The 17,098-nt window shown below is 35.0% G+C and overlaps 3 protein-coding genes across 3 annotated transcripts; 1 reads left to right on the top strand and 2 right to left on the bottom strand.

Moving 5' to 3' along the window:
* Positions 1–17: 17 nt before the first annotated feature.
* Positions 18–2,164, bottom strand: LOC110702136 (high mobility group B protein 7-like). The gene is made up of 8 exons (XM_021879803.1): positions 1,912–2,164; positions 1,212–1,294; positions 1,044–1,095; positions 841–957; positions 689–746; positions 543–587; positions 351–440; positions 18–274 (listed from the first exon to the last, which is right to left on the bottom strand). Exons 1-8 carry the CDS (start codon positions 2,046–2,048, stop codon positions 227–229), a joined length of 630 nt encoding a protein of 209 aa, XP_021735495.1. The 5' UTR covers positions 2,049–2,164; the 3' UTR covers positions 18–226.
* Positions 2,165–2,765: 601 nt separating this feature from the next.
* On the top strand, positions 2,766–5,725 carry LOC110701867 (protein MAINTENANCE OF MERISTEMS-like). Its single transcript, XM_021879476.1, has 3 exons — positions 2,766–2,852; positions 3,916–5,520; positions 5,603–5,725. The coding sequence occupies exons 1-3, from the start codon at positions 2,766–2,768 to the stop codon at positions 5,723–5,725; spliced, it is 1,815 nt and encodes a 604-aa protein (XP_021735168.1).
* Positions 5,726–5,756: 31 nt separating this feature from the next.
* Positions 5,757–6,809, bottom strand: LOC110701866 (protein FAR1-RELATED SEQUENCE 5-like). The gene has a single exon (XM_021879474.1). The coding sequence runs from the start codon at positions 6,807–6,809 to the stop codon at positions 5,757–5,759; it is 1,053 nt and encodes a 350-aa protein (XP_021735166.1).
* Between the last annotated feature and the right edge of the window lie 10,289 nt (positions 6,810–17,098).

The raw sequence follows: 17,098 nt of genomic DNA, 5'->3' as shown, positions 1-17,098 counted from the left end.
ATATTGGAGACAAATTATGGACTGAAAAAGCATGAACATTTCATTGATGATCATCGTTCAGCATAACATCAATAAGAGGAAACATCACTGTTTTAAAAAAGATTCATAAACTACTTGTATACTTTCCTAGCCATAAACAACACCCAAATTTACAAGCTACCCATAACAATCACCATCCCAAAAAAAGACCTACTTCTGGAAGCCTCTAAACATCATGTCAAAACACTTATGCATCTTCATCACAGAGTTCTTCAGCTTGAAGATCCTCAGGTTCCTGAACATAAGAAGCAAAAAGAAGAGTTAAAATGGAGACAAACTCAGTATGGCCAATACTGCAGTAACAATGATACCTCTGCATTGTTATCGGCATTGTAAGCCTCCATGGCTTTCTCATACTCCACTTTGAGCTCAGCAGCTTTATCCAGATATGGCTTCTTCTCCTGCATGACCACCAAACAGCACACAAATTTAGTACCCTCAACAATGCAGGGAAAAACAATTGAGCTTTCACTCAAACTTCAAATTACTTCACCAAAACTAACCTCATCAGTCATGGACTTCCATTTTGCGCCAGCTTCCTTGGCAACCTGCACAACACAAATTAGATAAACTATTAAGAAACAGCAAAAGCAACAAACATTTCTGTAAATAAAAAATAATAATTATAAGAGAATGGAATATGGTTTACCTCCTTCACACCCTTGGACTCGGGATGCTCCTCCTTGTACACCTTTCGGAATTCCTCCCTATCAAAGATTAAATATAGAAGAACTTCAGCCCAACTTGACAAGCTTAGAAGGATTATAAACATTCTGCGAAGTACGGAAACAAGGAGCATACATGAAAACAAAGTAGCCACTCATGGGGCGCTTTGGCATGTTAGGATCCTTCACTTTGCTAAGCTTTCTCTTCTTTGACTTAGACTCAGAACCTGCTGCAGACGATGATGGCTTCTTCCTGCAATAATGTTCAGAGAGACAGTTTATAAACAACACATTAAGAAGTGTCAGATAGCTATAGAATGATCAAACACAATATCAAACCTCTCAACTGGCTTCTTCTTAACCTCAGCCGGCTTTTCAACAACAGTCGCATCTAACAAGCAAACACACAACGAAATGAGCATATTAAGTTGATCAACTGACATCATAAATATAAAATAAACTAAAACAAATGAAATTAGATCAATCGCAACTCATAAACCGCCTTACCAAGGCTCATCTTGATTTTAGCCTCAATGCTGCAGTTATGCATATCAATAAGAGCTACTGGCACACTGCTGTTGCATTCCTCACTGTCAGATGTTACAAAATAGTCTCAAATCAGATATTTATCTCATCAATACTGGAAATTACCGCTACAACAGTATTCAATTCAATTCAACTAGCTATATATGCACTATATTACCAATAAAATTCATCAATTACTCTTCCATTTCAGATAAAACGACAGATTTTAGTGCATTCAAAGCAGGAACAAAATCAATAAAACTGTAGCAGGCGAGACTTAAATTCAGAAAGACGCATAATACATTCTAATTCACACAAAAATTCTATTCATCATTGCCGATTATAATCATCATCTTATCAACATTTACCACTAAATATTATCAATCCTAGCTAAATAAACACCTAAAATACCACTAAACATTCAACAGTCGCTCATTCAACTTAGAAGGAACAACAAATTCACCATTCTTAAAACGAGATAAAAATCCAACAGGTTTAAGCAGGCACCATACAAATCATAATAAAACGTGAGAAATTAAAAGTCCACAACATCTAACAGCGAAATACACTCAATACAAAACCCTAAAACCTGAAAAATTAGGGTTAAACAAGACAAATAGCAGAAAATCAAAAAAAAAAAAAAAAAAGTAAAAGCTAGGTTTAGACACAGGGAGAAAAATACCAGCGAGAGAAAGCGCTGCCATCCTTAGCACGCTTAAGAGAAAGAGTAGCAGAAGGCGAAGACTCGGCATCAGGAGACTCAGCTTCAACTCTCTTCCTCTGCTTGGGCGGGTTGCTGCTTGTCGATCCACCTGCCATTTTTGCTGCTCAAACTAACTTCTTCTTCTTTCTAGAGAGAGAAACAGAGATATGAAAGATGGTGAGATCTGAGAAAATGAAGACTTGGTTTATAATGGAATTCTATTCAAGTGGAGGGAAGATTTCTAAATTCTGTTTTCAATTTTAATTTTCGATTTTATTATTTTCAGTTGGCGCTCAATTGAATCTACGTCCCGCCTTGCACGTACAATTAATGGATCGCTCACTTGGCATCGTTTGTTGCCGTTGGATGGTTATTATTAATCGACGGTTTGGATTGCTTTGTTTCTGTTCTCGATTCACAAAACGTCCATTCCTTTTTTTATTATGGGCTCAGAGCCCAAGGCCCAACATTCAACTCTAATGTTAAGTCCAAACTCATTTGAATTCTCAAGCACATTTGCTGCCTGCTGGGTATGTGTTGGAAATTTGGAATAGATTATCAGCTTTAATTTCGGGTGTTGTTATTTGTCGCTCTCATTTTACCGGGTAACGCTCCCTTTTTGTCTTGAAATTCCAATTTTACCCCTAATACATAAATACGGTTTTTTCCTTCCCGACCAACATTTCTCACTTTCTTACTTCTCTCTCTAACTCTCTTACTCTCCAACTCTCTTACTCTCTAACTCTCTAAAACACTCTATTTAAAAAAAAAAAAATTCAAAAATTTTTCTTCATTTTTTAAAAAAACAAAAATCATCATAAACACAAAAAAAAATGGGTGATTCGAGGCGGATTAGGCTGAGATTCGGAGGGAGGAGCTTCGGCGGCGCTGGCGGCGGCGGCTGCGATGGTGGCGAAGAGGTAAATTTATTTTTTTTTTTAATTCCGGATCCCAGGAACATCCGCCCAAAAATTCCGGAAGTTCCATGGAGGATCCGCCTGGAAATTCCGGATCCTCCATGGAACATCCGGAATTTTTGGGCGGAAGTTCCTTTTTTTTTTTTTTTTTTTTTTTGCCCGTTAATAAAATTGTTAATTTAAATTTTTTTTTTCGGATTTTGTTTTTTTTTGTTACTTAGAAGTTTTATGGTGATTATTGTTATTATTATTGTTGATATTATTATTATTGTTGTTGTTATTATTATGGTTAGTATATTTTGTAATGTAATTATTTTTAAAAATATGATAATTTTTATTATTTTGTTGAAATTAGGTTTTTATTATTAATGTTAAGGTTATTGTTGTTGTTGTTAATTTGTTTTTTTTTTTGGATTTTGTTATTTTTGTTGTTATTTTGAAGTGTTATGGTTAGTATTATTATTATTATTATTATTGTTATTATTGTTGATATTATTATTATTATTATTATTATTATTATTATTGTTATTATTATTATTAGTGTTATTATTTTTAAAAATATGATTAGTATTATTATTAAACTAATTTGATATTAGGGTTTTTATGGTTATTGTTGTTGTTTAATTTATTTTTTGTTGTTGTTGTTGTTGTTGTTATAATAATATTATTATTATTGTTATTAGTAGTACTATTATTAATATTTTTAATTATGATTAGTATTATAGTTGTTGATATTAGTGTTATTATTATTGTTATTATGGTTATTGTTGTTGTTGTTAATTTGTTGTTGTTGTTGTTGTTAGTTAGTTATTGTTGTTGTTAAGTTTATTTGTTGTTGTTAATTTGTATTTTTTGTTGTTGTTGTTGTTGTTATTATTGTTATTATGGTTATTGTTGTTGTTGTTATAATAGTATTATTATTATTATTGTTATTGTTATTATTATTACTAAAATCGGATTATTTTTTTATTTTATGTAGATCGAGGGTTCTGGTGCTCGACATGCAATATCACGACGTCTGAATGCGTCTGTTAGGAGACAGACATCTCGATCTTCACCGCTTTAGCCCGAGCAGCAGCAATACAGGTTTACTAGTGGTTGGTCGAGAGACCAACAGTCTGGTAGTAGTCGGCTCTTGTACTCTACAAGTGGAGCACCCATATCTGACGAGGAAGAAGAATGTTCGACTAGTCATGCTGGTGACCGGGATGAAGAACAGGACCCTCAGGATTTCCATATGGTATACAGGGGTCAGTCTGGGAGATTTGTTGGTAGTGGATCGAGTCAACCTACTTCCAGCTCTGCAGAGGCATGGTTAGTGCAGGAACCGATGTCGGGTGGGCCTGAGGATGGGTCAGTTATCCCTAGTTTTGGCGGTCACGTGGCACGGTATATCTGGATGGAGCAGATGCGTAGTGTTTTGCGCTGTTTGAGTAGGACAAAGTTATGTTCTGACTTGTTCACTTGGCGAGGTCGCCAATCTGTGGAGGACCTTGCAGCGATTGATGCTAGTTGGTTGTCTCACTTGCCCTGCCTGATGTTTAAGAGACTTGATTGGCCGTTGATTTCTGCTTTTGTTGAGAGGTGGCAGCCAGATACGAACACCTTTCACATGCCATTTGGGGAGATTACGATCTTGCTGCACAACGTGTACAACATACTTGGGTTACGGGTTGCAGGCAATATGGTGACCACTACTCCTAGAACGGACGTGTTACGGGACGCGTGCTCGGTCACCATGGATATGACTCCAGATGATCTGTCTGAGGTTTGCGGCACAAAGACCATTTGGCAGGGTAGTGGGGTGTTGACTGATAAGATTTTTGAGTCGACATTGGCGGTCGACTGGGATTTTAGTGAGCAGCTTGATGCATACTTGTGGTTAGTGCTTGGAGGTACACTGTTTGTAGACAAGAGTGGTAACCGTACGCATCCTTTCTTCCTCCACGAGCTATGTCACACGGATGTCCCTATTAACGAGTATGCTTGGGGAACAGCTGCACTGGCCTACTTGTATCGGCAACTGGGCACGGCATCACGGAAAGGTGCTGATTCGATTGTTGGTTGTCTCACGCTTCTGCAAGCGTGGATTTACGAGTACTTTCCGTGCTTTCGGCCACAGCAGGGTACCTTGACCCGGGACCTTCAAATGCCTCGTGCGTCTGCTTGGGATGTTGGAGCGGGATGTCCTAGTAAGAACCTGGAGCGCCTGTTAGCTTTTCGTACTAGGATTGATGCGCTTACTGACCGTGAGGTGAACTGGCTACCGTACGAAGCTGATCTTGCATTACGAGTGCCCCCCACTTTATTCATTGGCTGCATCCAGTACCGTAACATTATTGAGCCGTACATGCCTGATAGAGTGGTGCGCCAGCTTGGTTTCGTGCAAGGCATTCCCCGCGAGATCATCAGGCTAGAGAAGGCCAAGAGGCTGACTAACTTGAAGATGTATCGGGTAGACTTCCCGACTGAGATGACAGCTGTGATGTGGAACAGGTTTGTCCCTGGGGTATCTCAGAGTGTTGTTTTAGGTGCCCTACCCAGGCTTAGTGCTGCAGCTCCTTCGGTTGCGCCTGGTTACATGCAGTGGATGTACATGTTTTCTCACCCGCGGGTATCTCCAGGTGCAGAATTTACAAGCAACCTGCCTGAGCGGACTAACACTGATTATGTAAGTATTTATGCTTATTATTATATTAACAATGACTTCTATGAATTTTTGTGTTTATAATATGTTATTGTTTGATTTGCAGTGGATGGGTCGGTCCATGGAGATTCACCAAAGAGCACTAGCTGAGTATCCTGAAATGTCGAGTGAGACTCGAACAATGACTGAGCAGCTTGTATTTGATTGGAGGTCAAAAATGGGACTTTAGATTATGTTGATTAGATGTTCTGTTAGTGGTTTTAATTATGTTGATTAGATGTTCTGTTAGTATTTATGCTTATTATTAAATGTATAACCTTAGCCTCCACATCTCTGTTGATGTGCCATAGACAGAGTAAATGTGACATCCCTAGAAAGACTTCTCTCAAAGCCGCACAAAGCCCAAGATCACGGTCTGAAATAAATACAGATGGCTCTATATCAAACCCAATCAACTCCCTTAATCTCTGCAACACCCACCGATAGCTAGCCGTGCACTCGTCGCGCATGAAAACATATCCAACTAGAAAATTCTGGTTTGTCGGTGTCACGCCTACAACCTCAAAGAAAGGCATGTTATATCGATTGGTCTTGTACGTAGAATCCATACCTATGACATGTGGGTATGTGCGGAGTATGTTGACCATGATTGGGTGCACCATAAATGCATGTTGCAAAACGTTGTGATCATCGTTCGTAACCCAGTAAATGTATTTACTCTCTCTCGCCAGATGAAGAAATTGCTGAACAACTCCTCTTCCTTCGGACATCTCCATCCTGAAGTCATTTCGGCAATTGTAAATGTGTCGGATGTTTGGATGATCATCAGGAAATTGCTCGGCAATAGTGGACATGATGTTACGGGGAGCAACCTTGGACTTTGTCATGTCCCGCACAACCTGTTTTGCACCCGGACTCAATCCGCTCACTTTACGGTGACCCTCTGGGTACACAATCATTGGGTGGTTATGTGTCCCGGTGTGATCATTTTTCGCAATGATCTTCCAACTTTCGGTGCTCACATCATAATATATCTTGATGTAGAATGGACAACCATTAGCTTTGGTTTTGGTGTCCTTCCGTATCGCGTTCTCCAAATCTCTCGGCTTACTCCTTCGTGACCGATCACATCGCAAATACCGATACGGCCGACCATCTCTGGTTTTGTTATAAGACGATTTCACCAATATAAATCCCAATTTTATGGAAACACCATCAGCCCATGTAACTGCATCGTCAAATGTAGGAAAAAACGTATCGGTGACAAAATTCCCACTATAATTCACATCGTCACCGCCTTCCTCAGATTCCATATCCTATACAAATTAAACAAAACATGCTTTATGTCAAAATAATAATAATAATAATTATTATTATTATTATAATTATAATAATAATAATAATAAAAACAACAACAACAATAATAATAATAATAATAATAATAATAATAACAACAAATACAAAACAATAGCAATATTAATGATAATAAAAAATTACAATAACAACTACAAAACAATTTATAAGACCATAACATTAATTAATTAATAAATAATAATAATAATAATAATAATAATATTAAAATTATATTTCTACTAATTAATAATAACAATATCAACAACAACAACTACTACTACTACGATAATAATAATAATAATAATAATAATATTTTCAAGAATAATAATAATAATAATAATAATATAAATAATAATAATAATAATGAAACAAAAAATAAACATATTACTAATAATCATATTAATACAACAAAATTACATTAATTATCAAATACTAAATCAAAACAATAATCACAAGACCACGAAAAAAATACATCAACAAAAAAAAACTTAATAAACATAACAAAAATTAAATAAACGTACTTAACATTTAAAAAAAAATATGAATAGGGACATCCGCCTAAAATTTTTTGATGTCCCTTGGTACATCCGCCTAAAATTTCTGGATGTGCCATGGAACATCCGGATTTTTTAGGCGGATCCCATCTTCCGCTTGAAATTTCCGGATGTTCCATGGTACATCCGGAAATTTTAGGCGGATGTCCTAATTAGCGAAAAAAAAAAAAAACTTACAGAATGATCCGACGCATTCTCCGGCGTACGTATGTTCCACTCGCCGTCCATGACCCAAGACCCGTCGGAAAATTTCACGATTTTTAAAAATAGAACATTTAGGTGGTCGTGGGGACCGATTTGGTTGCAAGGCCGTGGGGACCGATTTTGGGAGGCTCGGGACAACAATGTCGTGAAGTGAGGGGACCGTTTCATGTATGGTGTCCAAATGGGGAACAAGGTCCTTTTTATAACACAAATTGCATAAAGGGCATAGTGGTCCATTCAAGTAAAAAAGGGAGCGTTACCTGGTAAATTGGGAGCGACAAATAGCAGTTGAGTTAATTTCTCATGTAACAAATTAAATTGTACGACTAATATCAAACTACCCCTTTATCGCTAATTGTTTGCTCCACTTTCCTTTTTAAGGTGTCCTTAAAAGATTGTCCCTTACTACTTTTGGCATGTTTTCCCACTTGCACTCTCTCTATCTCTCTCCTCGTTGATATTTGTGTCAACCCATGTGCACTATTTTTTGCCCAAAGCCTTAATAAAGTGAATTTATAGTTTGGGGCAAACAATTGGGAACAGAGGGAGTCTTAATCATCTATGCTAATATTAAAACTTTGGGAGCAATGCTCGTACTTTGCTTCCATGAATGTACACTATATATGCGTACAAGCAAAGGAAAAATCGTATCATATGTACTCCATTCCAAATACCTTGGTAAATTTCATACATCTGGATACCTATAATTACTCTGCTAAGATCTATGCATCTAAATCAATTCCAGATACCTTTTGCATCTCTACTGTCATATGCTTTCAAGTAGGCCTCTTCATCTTCATCCTACTGATAACATGAATCATTAATCAGCAACAACTTAGTGATCCGATATTAAGGATCCCTCACCAAAACCCTTTTCAGCCTTCTTGAGCTTCTGACTTGCCTGCAAGCAATTTAGACCAAGGAATGGTATTTTTGAGAGGGTTTAGATCATTTATAAAGTAACAATAACTCACAATAGCTAATTTCTTGTTATGATAATAGTGAACCATGTCTAGCCATAGGTGAATCTCTTATCATTTACTCCACATCTTCACTTTCTACTTGCTTCTCCGGTTCTCCCAACGAGAGGTAGCAGCAATAGTCTCAGCAAGAGTCCCCGCGACCGTATAGGAATCTTGTAATTTTTGGAGTTTGAATCCACCAAAGCTAATGCATATCGTCGTTCTTCTTCTTCTTGATAATTAAGCATCCACAACCTATCACTTTCCTTCAATGGTTTTGCTACATATGGGGGCAAAAAGTCAATTCCTCAACAAAAGACAATGTACTCTATGTTTCTTGAGAATAGCATCCCCCAAGTCAGTCTCTCCAATTGGAAGTTGAAAGTGCTCAAAGAAAACATGGCATATTATAAGACTGTAGACAAACTGGCTACGATCTTGGATGTACTTAATTCAGTTTACTTAACAAAATTGAGAGACTACTCCCTCACTTTCAAAAGGAAATAATACTAGACCAAAGCACAGATACAACTAATAATAAGTACAGTGTACAAATATACAATCACTACAAATTGTGCTTCAAATTTGCAATAGAAACACATGGTTATTGGTTACTATAAGGGTTATGATTTGTAAGGACATTAGAAAGTTTCTACGTGAATAATAGCTGAGGGATTTGGTTACTTACAATCCATCATGCTTCCCAAGTGGTTCATCATACTGAACTCCAACCCAGAAACCATGGCCTAGATTTTCTGCTTGGCTGACATATTTCACAATACCACGTCTGTCTCCTAGTTGAACTTGACATCTATTCCCACCTGAAAGAAAAGTAAGAGGTTATAGGTAAGCACAATAGCATACTGCTTTGAGCCAGCTAGTCAACCAAAAAGATAAATACGTAGTAAAAAAAAAAAAAAAAAAAAAAAAAAAAAAAAAAACCTACACCAAAAGACAGGAAATGGTTACATTGGTGAATAGCCATAAACCAGCTAGTCTAGCTTATACGAAGCTCTTTTCATGCATTCAAACATGAAATAATACCAACAGTGATAGAGTATAATGCATAAGGCGCTTTTGATAACACAGAAACACGAGGAGAGTAGTTTCAGGGATGAGATTTTATAAATTTAATGAATCCCGTATACTCAACACACAATACAAAATTGTACGTAGGCTACATGAGAAAGTGAAGAATAAGACATCCTTATAGTGAAAGTTGACAAATGATGATAACATATAACTAAACGGAAGGTTTAATAATAGCATCAACAATCCTACACAAGGTTTAGGGATTCCTGAAAGCAGTTAGAGGGGGGAAAAAGGGGGTGTAACACCCCCAAAATTCGAGTCTTTAAAACAATAAGAGCTTTAACTTTTAAAAACCCAACCATCGAACTCTGGAAGTGTTACTGCTACACTTATTTTCCGTAGAAAATGAATGCAAAGAAAAAATAACATAATATTTAAATAAACTAAGTGGTCTAAGTTGTGGCAAAAATAAAATAGTCATTACATCAAAACTGCAATTATTTGAAACCAATAATTGAGAGGAAATAATTAAATTCGGGAATAAAATAAATTGTCTTAGCTACGTGATTATTCTAACGTCTCCTCACACGTAACCGAGTACCCTTTTTACCAACCTGCAAAATAAATCAGAAACAAGAAAAGAGAGAAGACTCCCAAAAATCAAATAAACTGAGTAATTCCAACTCCATCCCGTAAAATAAATATTTTTAGTTCAAAACATTTTATACATAATATAGTCTCATAAATATTTTAATACTCAACCAAGTTCAAATAGTCACATAACATATTATTACTTTATTAAAGAAAGGGAAAGAGAACGCCAGTAAGCCGGGACTAGTCCCTGTCATCACCTACTTTACAAAGGGTCGCGCGTAACCCCAATTGGCCATAAAATAAAACAGAATGTCCCTAGTGTGCACATCCCTCACTAATACCTAGTGATTAGGAGGAAGACTAACAGCAATATACAATAATTTAGACCAACCAGTAGCAACCATCACTACTAGTGGGCAACCTGTTCTTCACCCTTTCGAGTTTCATTTCCCTTCTTAAATTAAATTTCACTGTACATTTTATTAGATTATATCATCCAATTATACTGTACACAAGTATTGCACAAATCAATTTAATTTCAAGTAACAATACTTCAATTTCAGTATTATTAGACCATAGTCATCCTACATGACATATAGACCGTCAATCACGTATAATCAATCATCCATACCCAAGATCTTATTTATTTTTGAAAGAAACTCATACGATATCAAATAATAAAATTTTTCGAAAGTACATATACTAGTACACAAAATAGAAAACTAATATATAATATGATTCCATAATATCATACGATATCACACTCATCACATATAATTACATAAGCACATAGTTGACACACAATATTTCAAAACAATTTCCTAACGGGATTTTAAAGATGATGGACATTGAAAATTATCTCTAGGACGCGTGGATAAAGGTTAGTAGTTCCCCGAGTAATCACCTATACGACCTTCAATTCGTCTACAATTAAACAAATAAATAGCCTAAGTTACATAATTATGTAACTAATTGAGAAGTTAGGCGTAAGATCAACATATTACCACCCATAATCTAATCACCCCATAAGTACACTAATTGATAATAAGTTGAGTGATAAATATTGAAGATGACCATTTAGCTTTCGTAAAACCAAAAGTCAAAGGTAAAATTCTTTCATTTTCATTTTTTTTTTATTAAAAAAAAGAAACGAAACCCACAAAACACCATTAACCAAACTTATGAAATCATCAAATTAAATGTTTACAAAATATGACAGTCCACCACCACATATATAGTACTCCAACCCATATATAGTTTCTATTGATATTCAAGGGGAAATCAACACAACTTCCTTCTTTCGAGAGGAAGGAATTCTCTCCTAAAACTTCTGTTTTCAACTTTCTGAATCCCTAACTCACATACTCCCTTCTCAATTAACTACAAGATTCCCTCTAACAAAGTAAATTACCTCTTCTTGTAACAAACTCTTCAACTCATTCCAGCTCAACACTCAAGTGGCTGGATTGAATCCAGCCTTCCTACGAGCATAAGTGTATTGTATTTTGGGCTTGGACTCTTGGAGCTACTAGGTTGATTCCTTGCAATATTTCAGATTGGCTATAAGTTATAAGTTATATTGCCCTTGAGTTTTCAACACGCGCGTGCACACACACACACAAAAATAAAGAATGTAGTAAATAGAGAATGTTAAACTAAAACTCTAAGAATGCCAAATATCGAGTGGTTGTTATGGTAAGTACGACAAAATAACTATTAACATTCTAGATTCTCATTTTCAATATCTTTTTACCAAGGGGCCTGAAAAGGAATCTGGTGACTAGTGTCTAAGCCACTAGTTTGAGGGCTGGTATGCTCCTTGCCCCTAAACATTTGTTTGTATGCCAAACATGAAGAAAGAATCACTTCATTACATCATATGATAGCAGCCAGTATAAAGTGCATCTACGTGTCAAGTGACAATGTGACATACAACTTCACAAATCAAATAGAGATAGACTGGAAGTGTTAATTGCTAAGTACAGAAAATAACTAACCTTGATATTTGCACAAAGATCTTCTATGTAATTTCCAGGTAACTGCATTAGAGAAAGGTCAAAAAATGTAGGTGTTGTAATCATATTCAGATCAATTTAAAAGTTACACATTTACACCAGTATTAGTAAATAAAGCTTGATGAATTAAGCACATTTACATGTACAAATTTTAAATTCAGGTAAATGGATAGTTAACAGAAACACAGCAGAACATACAAGATGAGCTCACAAAGATCCCATACGCATAGCAATATCTTCAAGGCTTACCTTAGTATTAGAAATGAAGGACTTTTAAGTTCTAACTTTTCCTTGAATTTTCTAAAAGTACCTACAATATCAAAGTACCCAAATTAAGAAGGGTAGGAGAAAAGAAGTCTAGAACAATTTCCTATAATTGCTTGGCAGCACATTTGGGGTAAAGAATATGCACAAGACTAAAGATAGTCTAGCCAACATATTCTTAAAAATATAGTTAAAAATATTTTAAAAATAATAATAAAGTTGCATCAATGATTATACATTAGATAAGATAAGAAAAACAAAATATATTCATGATATTACAGAAATATGGATTATATAGTAGTACTCCCTCTATCCCTATTTGTTTTCTCCATAGGCAAATTGTGCTTTATTAAGGATTGAGCCAAAATTTGCAAGTGGGTTGGAGGTATCCTTGTCTTTTATAGTTTTATTATGAGTGCGTGCAAGTGGGGTTAATGGTGGGGACATATTACCAAATAAGGAATGGAGCAATCTTTAAGGGACATCCAAATACCAAATACGAGGCAAACAAACTTGAAATTCAAGCTCAATGGCAATTTCAATGGAGGACATGGTCACCCCCACCCTTAGGGTTGATTATGCCCTTAATTTCACCCTTTATTTATAGGGTTTTCGTTTAATTTGATGGTAGAGATGGTGGTGTCATCAAAATTGAGATGATAAGGATAGTGTCAGTGAGGGTCGACAAAAGGAAGGAGGTGAAGGATTTATGTCTTCCTCAAGTGCAATTACTAGATATATAATGGAGATAATTATGGATATAATTAAGTTCGTTTTTTTAGATCGTCGTTGTCAATTGCTAGACATGATCAATGATTTTTGGACTTGTCAAATAGGCCAAAGCCTAATAAAATGGATCCTATAATGTCACACAAAAAGGGTGTTTGATTGAACAAAAGAAAGAAGCCCATTATTGGGCCTCATGGAGTGGCCGACCATATGGATTTTAAAGGAAGAGTATTGTGGGCTTGGTTTGGACTCTAATTATACATATGATAGTATAAATAAAGGTCTTGCCTAGGATTTGACATACAACACAATTAGCAGTCAATTGATAATAGACTTGCTAGTAACTAAACCCTAAGCCTCACGCACACACTCTCTCCTCATTCCTCACGTCCGCACACGCAGGTGGCGCATGTGGTGCATGGTGGTGGTCATGGTGTTCATGGTTGTTTTCTCCTCCCTTCTTCGTAGAAGATGGTTCGAAGTGTTCGTGCCCAACTACCTAGCAGTAGTGGAGGTTAAATCCTATCCCGTAGACTAAGTAGAGGAGCAACGATTGGGGCTCTATTATCTCCCTAATTGACAGTCAATCGCTTGTGGAAATCACGCGTCAAAGATATGTTATATGTGATTCTTTATGTGTTATGCTTGTAGATCCTGATTAGGTGCGAACGAATATGATTTGTGAAATTCCGCATAATAGTACCTAAAACATAACAGGAGGAAACTTCAGTGGTGGTGTCAAAGGAGTAAGGGCTTGTTGAGTTTAGCTTAATTTAGTTCAATTCAGTTCAGCTCCAATCGGTTGAGTTCCTAATTTCCTTCTTTCATAAACAATTAATTTTAACTCAATTCAGTTCATAATTTCGTTCTCTTATAAACAACAATTCATTTCGAATCTATTTAGTTTAGTTCCCAATTTTCTTATCTCATTAACAATTCATTTCAACTCTATTCAGTTCAGTTCAGTTCCTAATTTCCATCTCTCATACACAATTTAGTTCAGTTTGGTTAATTTGTTTTCATTAAATCGAAACAAGCCCTAAATCCTGTTATCTCTCTATAACAATGACATAAGTATACAGGGGTAGATTTCTAGCTTTTATATTCATATAATATAATGCGTAGGTGTTTTTTATTTTTTTATTTTTCTTTTTCTTTTTTTACTTTTTATAATTGATACACAAGTGTGTTTAATAATGAATATTTATATTATAAACATAAAATTGACTAGAAAAATGTAGCAAGTCGCGTAACCCTTAGGTGGAGCAATGACATTTAGTTAGGTGGATAAATTGTTTATAAGTGTTGTTTGGCTATATTTCATTAATGAATTTTCTTTTCTTGTAAAAAAAAAACAAAAACTTTTGTATACACCCGGTTTACAATAATATTAGTGTACATCAAGCGGTATAAGGGTAACTTTTAGCTAATTTTAGGGTAACTTTTTGCCTTTTGTAAGTAACTTTAAACATAATACACTTTTTTTTATAATGCATAGGTGTTTTTTATTTTTTTTATTTTTCTTTTTATTTTTTTACTTTTTATAATTGATACACAAGTGTGTTTAATAATGAATATTTATATTATAAACATAAAATTGACTAAAAAAATGTAGCAAGTCGCATAACCCTTAGGTGGAGCAATGACATTTAGTTAGGTGGATAAATTGTTTATAAGTGCTGTTTGGCTATATTTCATTAATGAATTTTCTTTTTTTGTAAAAAAAAAACAAAAAATTTTGTATACACCCGGTTTACAATAATATTAGTGTACATCAAGCGATATAAGGGTAACTTTTAGCTAATTTTAGGGTAACTTTTTGCCTTTTTTAGGTAACTTTAAACATAATACACTTCTTTTATATATATAAATACACAACAAGAAAAGTTTAATAAAGGTAATTTAATTACATTCAATCACTAATATTTGATTTTTAGTCATTCAATCACTAATAAAGCGTAGATAGTTTTTATTTGTATTGGGTTACATTTATGCCTATTGAGGTAACTTTTATTCATTTCAGGAGTAACTTTTGGTCACTTTAGGCTATCTTTATAATGGATGTACAATAATTATTGTACACCCGATTTTTTAAAAAGTTTTTAACAAAAACTTTTGTATACATCCGGTTTACACTAATATTAGTGTACATCGAGCAGTATAGGGGTAACTTTAAGCCAATTTAGGGTAACTTTTTGCCTTTTTTGGGTAACTTTGAACATAATATGATTTTTTTTTTTATATAAATCGAACAAGAAAAGTTTTATAAGGGTGATAAAATTACTTTCAATCACTAATAATTTAATTTTAGTCATTTAAAATGTAATTCGTTACCAATAAAACGTAGATTATTTTTATTTGTATTTGGTTACTTTTATACATATTAGGGTAACTTTATTCATTTTAGGGGTAACTTTTGATCACTTTAAGAGAGATTTAAAATGGATGTACAATAATTATTGTACACCCGATTTTTTTAAAAGTTTGTACACAAATTTTTTAAAAAATCGGGTGTACAATAATTATTGTACATCCATTATAAAGATAGCATAAAATGATTAAAAATTACCCCTAAAATGAATAAAAGTTACCCCAATATGCGTAAAAGTAACCCAATTCAAATAAAAATTGACTAAAAATCACATTTTAATTGACTAAAAATCAATTATTAGTGAATGAATGTAATTAAATTACCTCTATAAAACTTTTCTTGTTATCTATTTATATAAAAATTGTATTATGTTTAAAGTTACCCAAAGAAAGACAAAAAGTTACCCTAAAATTAGCTAAAAGTTACCTTTATATGATATGTCCATTTTATATAGTGTTTTACCCCCGTCCCTTGGTCGTTATTAGTAGTGTTTTTGACTCTTTCGGGCCACTTTTATTACTAATTTGTGTTTTCTAGTGTTTTTGTAGTTTTAGTTGTATTTTACAAAAAATTCACTCTTGGAGCATTTTTCCCGGGCTTTATGGATCAACTACGAAAGCTAGAAGGACACGACCACTTTTGGAGCCCAGGATCGGTGAGAGCCGGTGATTAAGGGCTCGGTAATTGGGATCCCGAGGCATTTGGACCAAGTATTCAAGACCCGAGGAGGAAATCCGGATTGGGCCGAGAAATCAAGCCCAATCGAAGTCCAAGCCTCAAAGTGAAGCAATCGGCCGATCGGGCTACCTCTAGCACGATCGGGCGCGGCAAGGCTTTGTTGCTGAGCGTGCTATAGCGCGCCCGATCGTGCGAGCCTCTAGCACGATCGGGCGACGCTGATGGGAAGGAACGCGAAGAAAAAGGCTAAGAGACCTGATTAGTTTTAATTTTTGTTTTAGGAAACGTGTATATATGAGTTTTGTACGGAATTTTTTGTTTATCCTCTTTCTTAGACTTTCTCTCTCTACTTAGGATTTTTCTCTCTCTTAACTTTTCTCTCAACCCTTGTTCTTGATTATTTCCATTAATACAGATTAGTTTGGTAACGATTTCTCTTCTCTTAATCTTATTTCCTTTCATCATGACTTATTTTATTGCTTTGATTAGTTTAGTTTTTAATATGTATGAGTAGTTTTATTTCTAGGGTTTAAGGGGATCCATAAATAATATGAAGGGGTAATTTGTTGTTGTTAATTATCAATGCTAGATTAATTTCCTATTGATTGATTTAATGCTCTGTGAATAGATTAGGCCTGATCTTTTATGCATGAGTTTAACAATATTGATTCGAGATTCGACAGATGAGAATTAATGTTTAGGTCTAGTTTCAATAGGTAGGTTAATTTATAAATGGTTAATTCGAGATTCGAAAGATGAGTTTTAATACTGGTAAATTAATTGTGTGATTATAATACGTAGCGAAAGCCCTTTATAATCTGATTAATATATGCATTGATGAATGAT

Source organism: Chenopodium quinoa, unplaced genomic scaffold, assembly GCF_001683475.1.
Source record: "Chenopodium quinoa cultivar QQ74 unplaced genomic scaffold, ASM168347v1, whole genome shotgun sequence".
Lineage (NCBI taxonomy): Eukaryota > Viridiplantae > Streptophyta > Magnoliopsida > Caryophyllales > Amaranthaceae > Chenopodium > Chenopodium quinoa.
This window is presented reverse-complemented; position numbering and strand designations above follow the sequence as displayed.

Bases quoted from the DNA above. Each gene is read 5' to 3' on its own strand.
- LOC110702136 (XM_021879803.1), bottom strand. From the start codon at position 2,048: ATGGCAGGTGGATCGACAAGCAGCAACCCGCCCAAGCAGAGGAAGAGA. The intron at 588-688 runs GTAAACCATATT...TGTGTTGTGCAG, and splicing joins AGTCCAAGGGTGTGAAGGAG to GTTGCCAAGGAAGCTGGCGC. The intron at 275-350 runs GTATCATTGTTA...TCTTATGTTCAG, and splicing joins ATGCCGATAACAATGCAGAG to GAACCTGAGGATCTTCAAGC.
- LOC110701867 (XM_021879476.1), top strand. From the start codon at position 2,766: ATGGGTGATTCGAGGCGGATTAGGCTGAGATTCGGAGGGAGGAGCTTC. The intron at 2,853-3,915 runs GTAAATTTATTT...TCACCGCTTTAG, and splicing joins GCTGCGATGGTGGCGAAGAG to CCCGAGCAGCAGCAATACAG. The intron at 5,521-5,602 runs GTAAGTATTTAT...TTTGATTTGCAG, and splicing joins AGCGGACTAACACTGATTAT to TGGATGGGTCGGTCCATGGA.
- LOC110701866 (XM_021879474.1), bottom strand. From the start codon at position 6,809: ATGGAATCTGAGGAAGGCGGTGACGATGTGAATTATAGTGGGAATTTT.